At 48.2% G+C, this 9,069-nt stretch overlaps 1 protein-coding gene across 1 annotated transcript in view; it reads right to left on the bottom strand.

Annotated features, from left to right (window-relative positions):
• Nucleotides 1-289: 289 nt before the first annotated feature.
• The window catches only part of LOC106816741 (ninjurin-2-like), a 10,659-nt gene continuing 1,879 nt past the window's right edge, over nt 290-9,069 (bottom strand). Inside the window, exons 2-5 of the mRNA XM_014821364.1 lie at nt 7,208-7,282; nt 6,523-6,630; nt 3,559-3,635; nt 290-2,574 (exon numbers count right to left, since the gene is read on the bottom strand). Of these exons, the coding sequence (XP_014676850.1) occupies nt 2,502-2,574; nt 3,559-3,635; nt 6,523-6,630; nt 7,208-7,279 (330 nt within the window). The 5' untranslated portion in view covers nt 7,280-7,282 and the 3' untranslated portion in view covers nt 290-2,501. The remainder of the gene's footprint in view (nt 2,575-3,558; nt 3,636-6,522; nt 6,631-7,207; nt 7,283-9,069) is intronic.

Genomic DNA, 9,069 nt, shown 5'->3' with positions numbered 1-9,069 from the left:
TAGATAGAGAGAGAGAGAGAGAGAGAGAGAGAGAGAGAGAGAGAGAGAGAGAGAGAGAGAGAGAGAGAGAGAGAGAGAGAGAGAGAGAGAGGGAGAGAGAGAGAGAGAGATTATTTATGATGTACTTGTTGATTTATCGAGGATTAAACACGTGTGTTAACAACTGTGAATCTCACTTTGTTGTCGTTATTGTTTACATGGCCTGTTACTGGTGCTGCGAGACAGACAGGGTTATAAACAAACACACGCACGCACGCACGCACGCACAAATATGGATATGAATTTCGTCTTGACTTCCAACACACATATGCATTACATTTATTAGTCAGTAATAAGGCAATCCATACAAACGGTTTTCATTATCCCATACATTACAGTAAGGGAGTTCAAAATGAGGTTCCTATGCCCTCCTTCCTCCCTCAGTATTCGTCCTGATAGTAGTTTATCTTGATAGAAAAATACACAATCTCACACACGATCAGTTCAATATCTATCGTGAACGACACAGTTTTCACACTGGACACAGAAGTATGGAGTTTTTCGTTCTTGCATTTCGCTTTCTCTCGGTATATGATTATTGCATTGAACAACGGATATATGTGAGTCTACCACGTTACAGCGTGCGTGCACGGGTATCCACTGCGTATCGAGAGGGAGAGCGCGAGGTATATCTGAATTATTGATATGTTATTGATCATGAATCTTAACGATTGAACTAAATAATTGCCATGTTTCTAGCGATGTTGCGATCTCGGAATAACACAGTTTTCGATCGCACATTTCGATTGGTCGAGCTGGGGATCACATGGTGTGCGAGATTCGGTTCCAAGCGCTTACCTGGTTATATACCAAAATATAAATCATTTATATAATTATTATTTATTATTATTATTTTATATTAATATATTCCTCAGTTGATATCAAAACAAACATTTGTTTTCATTCACTCCTGATCATATGAAGCTTATTGTGTGTGGGGGGTGGGGGGGTGTAATGAGTTATCTAACTCATAAATTAATGATATGCATAAGCCTGTAAGCACAGAGAATCTTGCACAATCACTTACATTAGGCTAAAAAAGATACACGAACACACGAACCGTAAAAATAGTTCATGCGCTGTCCCTAAAATTCCTTCATTGAGAATAAAATCGTAATATTAATAATAATAAATAATAATAATAATAAATATTAATTATAATAATAATAATACTAATAAAGTACTAAATATATGTAAGTATTAACTAAAGATATAATAAAGTACTCAGGGAAAAAAACAAGCTCAAGAGTAACTGCGCGCATATATTAAAAAAAACATGAACTTCGTGGCGGCCCAACTGGCCATTAAATTCTTCACTCAGGAACATGATTATCACTAACTGTGATTTTTCCTCTGATAGTTAATGATATGATATGGCCACTATACTTCAGAGCTCTCTGGGTTATAATATTTTAGAGCGATATATGAAGAGCGAATGTTGTTGTTCTCTCTGCTATCTCGTCTCAACACCTGATCGCGAGAGCAGACAAGAAAAAACCTAACGTGTGGTGGTCTTCATCCATCAGCTAGGCCATCGATCACTGATCACATGCTATTGATCACCGATCACAAGATATTGATCATCGATCACAAGCCACTGATTATCGATCACTGGCTATCGATTACCGATCACAAGCCACTGATCATCGATCAGCACGGACCTCCGATCACGACCGCCACAGTAATGGCTGCGGGCAGCTTCATCGCTGGCGTCTGCGGCGTTGCTAGGGCCGCCATGTCGTTGCTAGGGCCGCTATATTATTGCTAGGATCGGCACCATCTGTGCAGCGTTGCCAGGGCCACGATGTTGTCGCTACGGTCTCTGGCGTCTGTGATGTTGCTAGGGCCGCTACGTCGTTGCTAGGGCCACGATGTCGTCTGCCGCGTTGCCAGGGTTACTGACGTCTGCAGCATTGATAAAGTAAGTAGCGTCTGCAGGGTTGCTAGGGCTGCTACGTCGTTACCAGGAACGCCAGCGTCTTGCGAGCATCTGCAACCACAACCCCAGCATCGTGGCTTCAATCGCCTCGCTGACTTTCTCTGCCGCATGCACGGCGTTGTCAAGGTTACTGCCATCATCACCGTTGCTAGGGCCGCTAGCGTCTGCAGCGTTGCTATAGTCTCTCTACATCATTGCCAAGGACGGTGATCACAAAGCTGGAGTTGTGGCTTCGATCGCCTCGCTGGCTTTCTTTGCAGCATGTCCCGCGTTGTCAGGGTTACTGCCATCATCACCGTTGCTAGGGCCGCTAGCGTCTGCAGCGTTGCTATAGTCTCTCTACATCATTGCCAAGGACGGTAATCACAAAGCTGGAGTTGTGGCTTTGATCGCCTCGCTGGCTTCCTCTGCCGCGTTGTCAAGGAGTTAACTAGGACGCTGCATGCCCACACGAACGCTCCCGTGAAGATGTTGACGGCGGTGATGAGGAACACGAACACCGTGGCGATGTTGTTGAGGCGGTTTAGCGCCACCTGGTGTTCCACGCGGACGATCGACTTCCGGCCCAGCAGCAGGAAGATGATGCCGACGCCAATCTGTGTGTGAGAGGAGAGAGAGGAGAGGGTTAGTGTAGTAGGGGGAGGGGGAGGTAGAGGGAAGGGAGACATGTGAGAGCGAGAGAGAGAGGAGAGAGAGGTTAGTGTAGTAGGGGAGGGGGAGGAGGAGGCGGAAGCGAGAACATGTGAGAGGTGTTAGTATAGGGGAGGGTGGAGAAGAGAGTGAGGGGTTAGTGTAGTATGGGGAGGGGGAGGAGGAGGGGATGGGAGACATGTGAGAGGTGTTAGTATAGGGGAGGGTGGAGGAGAGAGAGGAGAGGGTTAGTATAGTAGGGGGATGGGGAGGAGGAGGGGAAGGGAGACATGTGAGGGTGTTAGTATAGGGGGGTGGGGAAGAGAGGAGAGGGTTAGTATAGTAGGGGATGGGAGGAGGAGGGAAGGGGAGACATGTGAGAGGTGTTAGTATAGGGGAGGGTGGGGAAGAGAGGAGAGGGTTAGTGTAGTAGGGGGAGGGGGAGGTAGAGGGGAAGGGAGACATGTGAGAGGTGTTAGTATAGGGGAGGGTGGAGGAGAGAGAGGAGAGGGTTAAGTGTAGTAGGGGGAGGGGGGAGGAGGAGGGGAAAGGGAGACATGGTGAGATGTTAGTATAGGGGAGGGTGGGAAGAGAGTGCAGGGGTTGTGTAGGTAGAGCGATGCGTGTAGGTAGAGGAGGGGAGGTAGGAGTGTGAGCACAAGGAGGAGGAGAGAGAGAGAGAGAGCGAGAGAGAGAGAGAGAGAGAGAGGGTGGGGAGAGAGAGAGAGAGACAGCGAGAGAGAGAGAGAGACGGTAAGAGCGAGGAAAGGAGAGAGGGGGAGAGAAAAAGAGAAAAAGAGAGACATAGAGAGAGGGGGAGAGAAAGAGGGAAGGAGTGATGAAGAGAAGAGAGAGAGAGAGAGGGCGATATAACATATGTATATGTATATGTATATATAATATATATATATATATATATATATAAACGTAAGTAACAGCTTGCCACTCACCTGTAGAATGATGAGATGCTGACCATGGTCATCAGGAAGTAGAAGTAGCCATGTTTGGGTCCCGTATCAATGAGAGCCTGCATATAAGCAGCAGCACAAACACACACATTATCACACATGCTAAGAACGTAAAGTAGAAGTAGCCATGTTTGGGTCCCGTATCAATGAGAGCCTGCATATAAGCAGCAGCAACAAACAACACACATTATCCACACATGTAAAAACGTAAAGTAGAAAGTAGCCATGTTTGGGTCCCGTATCAATGAGAGCCTGCATAACAAACAGCAGCACAAACACACCATTATCACACATGTAAGAACGTAAAGTAGAAGTAGCCATGTTTGGGTCCCGTATCAATGAGTGCCTGCATATAGGCAGCAGCATAAACACACACATTATCACAGCATGTAAGAACGTAAAGTAGAAGTAGCCAATGTTTGGCCGTCCCGTATCAATGAGAGCCTGCATATAAGCGAGCAGCATAACACACCAACATTATCACACATGTAAGAACGTAAAGTAGAAGTAGCCATGTTTGGGTCCGTATCAATGAGAGCCTGCATATAGGCAGCAGCACAAAAACACACACTTATCACACATGTAAGAACGATAAAGTAGAAGTAGGCATGTTTGGGTCGGTTGTCAAAAACGTCACAAGTTGTATATGTATAATCATCTAAAGTATTATATATTAACACATATTATATATATATATATATATATATATATATAAATATATATTATCTCACCTTAATCTTCATGAGTGTACGAGGTCACTATCTCAGGGATGGACTTCAGCTGGGACACGCTTTGATATATATATATAGTCCTTGAACTTTGAAGACTAATCCTCATAAGGTTACAAGGTCACTATCTCACCTTCTGCTGGGACACGTCTAACTATAATTCCCTTCCCTTTTCACCGGTTTAGCTGCAAGGTTTAAACTTTTTCTGTTGATCTGTCTATTTGATCAACGTTGTCTCTATCTCTCCGTCTTCGATATATAGTCTCTCGAAGACTAATCCCTATGAGGTTACAAGGTCACTATCTCACATTCGGCTGGGATACGTCAGTCATGAGCAAAGCTACGTTCAACAGACCACCAGTAATCGTCTTCTTCAGCGTAAACTAAACTTCTGAACTTCTTTAGCCCAGCAAGCTTCAAAGCACAGCTTCAGGCCATATATAGTACAATCACGTAATTAATAAAGGTTAATAAATATCATCATTATAATAACTAATGTGTTAAGTTAGTTAATGTTAGTAAACGTCGCCATTTGTGTTGGTGCTTCTTTGCACCCGCAGTGTTGACTCTGTCTATTCGATCAACCCTTTCTCTCTCTCTCCGTCTTCAATATAGTCCCTTGGACCTTGAGGACCGATAATTATGAGGTTACAAGCTCACTATCTCACCTTCAGCTGAGATACGTTAGTCATAAGCAAAGCAACGTCCAGCAGACCACCTGTGATCGTCTTCTTCAACGTAAACTGGCTGATGTCAACTCTCTCATTGACATACAACTACAAGTAAACAACGAGGGGACAGCAGCGATAAGGCACTGCTTACGAAAGCAGGGGTGGGGAGGGGGTGGCGTGGCGTCTCACAGGCGGGTGGGTGGGGCTGCGTGCACGGTGCGTGAAGGTGGGTGGGCATGGGGTGGGGTGCGGGAGGGGGTGGCGTGCGTTCACAGGCGGCGGGGTGGTGGGCTGCGTGCACGGTGCGTGAGGTGGTGGGGTGGTTGGGGGAGGGGGTGGCGTGGCGTCCTTCACACGGCGGGTGGGTGGGCTGCGTGCACGGTGCGTGAGTAGTGGCGGTGGGGGCAGGGGGGGTGGCGTGGCGTCTCACAGGCGGGTGGTGGGCTGCGTGCACGGTGCGTGATGGTGGTGGGGTGGGTGGGGGAGCGGGGTGGCGTGGCGTCTCACAGGCGGGTGGTGGGGCTGCGTGCACGGTGCGTGAGGTGCGTGGGTGGGGTGGGGGAGGGGGTGCGTGGCGTCTCACAGGCGAGTGGGTGGGTGCTGCGAGCACGGTGCGTGACGGTGTGGTGGGTGGGGTGGGGGCGATGGAGGGAGGGGGGGGAGGGTGGGGTGACTCCCTCCTTCACCCCCCGCCCACAATTGCACCATTATGTTTACTAGTAGCATTACTAAGTCTGGGGGGAGGGGAGAAGGAAGCAGGGAGCCAGGAAGCAGGGAGCCAGGCAGCAGGGAGCCAGGCAGCAGACAGAAGAAAACCAACGTCACCACGCCGTGCATGCAGCCACGCCCTGCGCATGCGCACACCGCCCCCTTGTTACGGGAGGGGGAGACACGGTCTAGCATTCAGGTGCTCTCAGATCTCAGATACGTGTGCTGCCATTGACAGCTTTTATTCTCTGCGAGCATAGATATCAAATATATACAATGTGCGTATGTGTGTATGTGTGTGTGTGGGGTGCGTGCGTGCGTGCGTGCGTTCGTGCGTGCGTGCGTGCGTGCGTGTGTGCGCGTCTGTCTATATGTCTGTTTGTCTACATTTCTGTCTGTCTGTCTGTCTGTCTATCTGTCAATCTAGATGTGTGTGTGTGTGTGTGTGTGTGTGTGCGTGTGTGCGTGCGTGCGTGCGCGCGCGCGTGCGTGTGTGTGTGTGTGTTGGCGGGTCGCGAAATTTTTTTCCCCACGAGAGTTCCGGACCCCAGCCAATCAGCGCACTCCATTCACTCGACTTCCTCGAAGTAACAATGTAAAATGTATACACCCTAACCATAACACTAACTATAAATAACCAGGTTTGTCTTATATACGCACCATATATTACAAAACACTATCTGTGGTGGGTCCGGAACTCTCGTGGGAAAAAAAATTTCGCCGGCGGGTCAGGGAGAGAGGGGAAAATTCTGAGCCAAACTAAGAGTGCCTGAGAGCACCCACGAATGTCGCACCGTGTCTCGCCCCTCCCCCCAATGACAAACGCGACGACACTTGACCTTGATCTGTGACACGTTTGACATCAGCAGCGCGACATCTAGCATTCCTTGACTGACGACCTTCTTGGTGACATAGTGCGACAGTTCAAAGTTTGCCGTCTGCGGGAACTACAAACAAAAGAAAAACGAAAGCGAAATAAATAAAAAAAGAGAGAAAAGGGGTCGTCAATTTAACTGTGCTGCTATAGTATGTAAAATATTTCCATGTGTGTGAACTATGACTATGTGGGGAGTGTTTTGCTATGGGGGAATTTTTATTAAGTGGAGGGTAGAATTTTGTTATGTGGGGGGGGGGGAGTATTTTTATGTGGGGAAGAGTATTGTTATATGGAAGGGGAGAGGAGAAAATTTTGCTATATGGGGAAAATTGTTTTCATGTGTTGGGGAAAGGAATAGAAGAATACAATCCAACAGAAGAAAATAAAGCACGTGAATATGATGTCAAAATGCGGTTCACTGTACGTCCACACGCAGACAACGCGTGCCCTACCACCAACCACCCGACCACATAATATGTACATGACCACATATACAGCAGCAGGGTACACCAACCATCCGACCAACGTACAGCCCCGATAAATATGTCACACGTGCGAGCGCAAAGCAACCAAAAAAACCCACAGACGCGCATTACCAAGAAAACAACCACCAAAAATCCACCGGAGACATAACTGACATAACTTACCGAGTTAGCACCCGGGATAGGCGCCAGCACACCGGGAGGGACGACGATGGATCCGGTTCCGTTTCCGCCCATCGCCTGTGTGTGTAGAGAGAGAACAGAAGAGGAAGGATGAACGAGTTATAAACACGTACGTTATAAATGTGATGTTAGTGCGTGCTGCTGCGAGAGTAGGTGGAAGAGAGAGAGAGGGGGAGAAAGAGAGTGAGAGAGAAGGGAGGAGGAGGTAGAGAGAGAGAGAGAGAGAGAGAGAGAGAGAGAGAGAGAGAGAGAGAAGGAGAGAAGTGATCAGAGAGAGGGAGCGAGCGAGAGAGAGAGGAGAGAAGGGAGGAGTAGGTAGAGAGAGAGACGGAGAGAAGAGTAAGGAGAGAGAGAGAGAAAGTGATCGAGAGGAGGGATGAGAGGGAGAGAGAGGAGAGAAGGGGAGAGAGAGTGATCGAGAGGAGGGAGAGAAGCGAGAGAGAGAGGAGAGAAGGGAGAAGAGAGAGAGAGAGAGAGAGAGAGAGAAGGGAGGGAGGTAGCGCAGAGAGAGAGAGAGAGAGAGAGAGAGAGAAGGGAGAGAGAGAGAGAGAGAGAGAGGGAGAGAGAAGGGGAGGAGATAGAGAGAGAGAGAGAGAGAGCGAGAGAGCGAGAGAGCGAGAGATAGAGATAGAGAAGAGAGAGAGGAGAGAGAGAGAGAGGAGAGAGAGAGATAAAGGAGAGAAAGATAAGAGAGAGAAGCGAGAGAGAGAGAGAGAGAGAGAGAGAGAGAGGAGAAGGAGAGGGAGAGAGGGGGGGGGGGAGGTAGAGGCGCAGCAGCAAAATACTGCAGCAGCTATTATAACGATTCTCTCGGACTCGCTTTCTCTCTCTCTTCCTCTCTCTCCCCCTCTCCCTTCATCTCTCGCTCACGTACATTCAGGCTGAAACACGTAGAGCATCAGCTAGCAGCAGCAGCTGGAAATTTAAGAAGCCATGTTTTTCTTAGCATCCCTGTTGAACATTCACAGCTTCCCGCATCCATTGCGTGCACGCATGTATAGCTCTCTATCTCTCTCTCTCTCTCTNGTGCGTGCGTGTGCGTGCGTACTCTACACTTACCGGACCAACGGCAGAGAGAGGCATCATTCCTGGCATTCCTTCTCTCTCTCTCTCTCTCTCTCACACAGTATATGTCCTTCTTAGCTTACACTTCACACACTCTACCCTACAGACGCGCGCACACACACGCTACTGCTGCTCAACCGGAAACCAGGCTATAATAAGTCCTGGAGTCACCACTCGTGCAGAGAGCGAGAGCGAGTGCAAGCGAGAGAGAGAGTGAGAGAGGGCACGAGAGAGAGAGAGAGCGAGTGCAAGCGAGAGAGAGAGGGAGAGAGAGAGAGAGAGATAGCGGAAAGCCCTCACTATCACACTCTGATCACCACGCTCGCTCGCTGACTCACTCGTTCGTTCTCACACGCACATTTTTCATGGCGTCTCCTTCATCAACGCACGCTCCACACATACTAACGGAGTCTATTAGTCTGTGCACCCCCGCTGCGGCTGCTGCTGCTGCTGCTGCTGCTGCTTCTGATTCTACCCCAGTGTTTATTTACAAAACATTGTCGCTAGGCAACCAGCATCGTAACATATCGTCAGGGTATGGATCGTGGGGGGGGGGGGTATGGGTGTAGTTACGTAGTTATACATAGTTATACATAGTTATATTTAATAATACATGATGTAACCCGTATATAGGTTACACGGCTTTACATGATGTATATATATATATCAGTATGTATATATATATATATATATATAGGTTGCTACGCAAGGCGGGAACGTGCGATCAAATGCCTAGTAGTTTTATTCTGCGAATTATATGTAGCGGGAACAAAACGAGC

The sequence above is a fragment of the Priapulus caudatus genome, unplaced genomic scaffold (genome assembly GCF_000485595.1).
Source record: "Priapulus caudatus unplaced genomic scaffold, Priapulus_caudatus-5.0.1 Scaffold1471, whole genome shotgun sequence".
NCBI classification, from domain to species: domain Eukaryota; kingdom Metazoa; phylum Priapulida; class Priapulimorpha; order Priapulimorphida; family Priapulidae; genus Priapulus; species Priapulus caudatus.
This window is presented reverse-complemented; position numbering and strand designations above follow the sequence as displayed.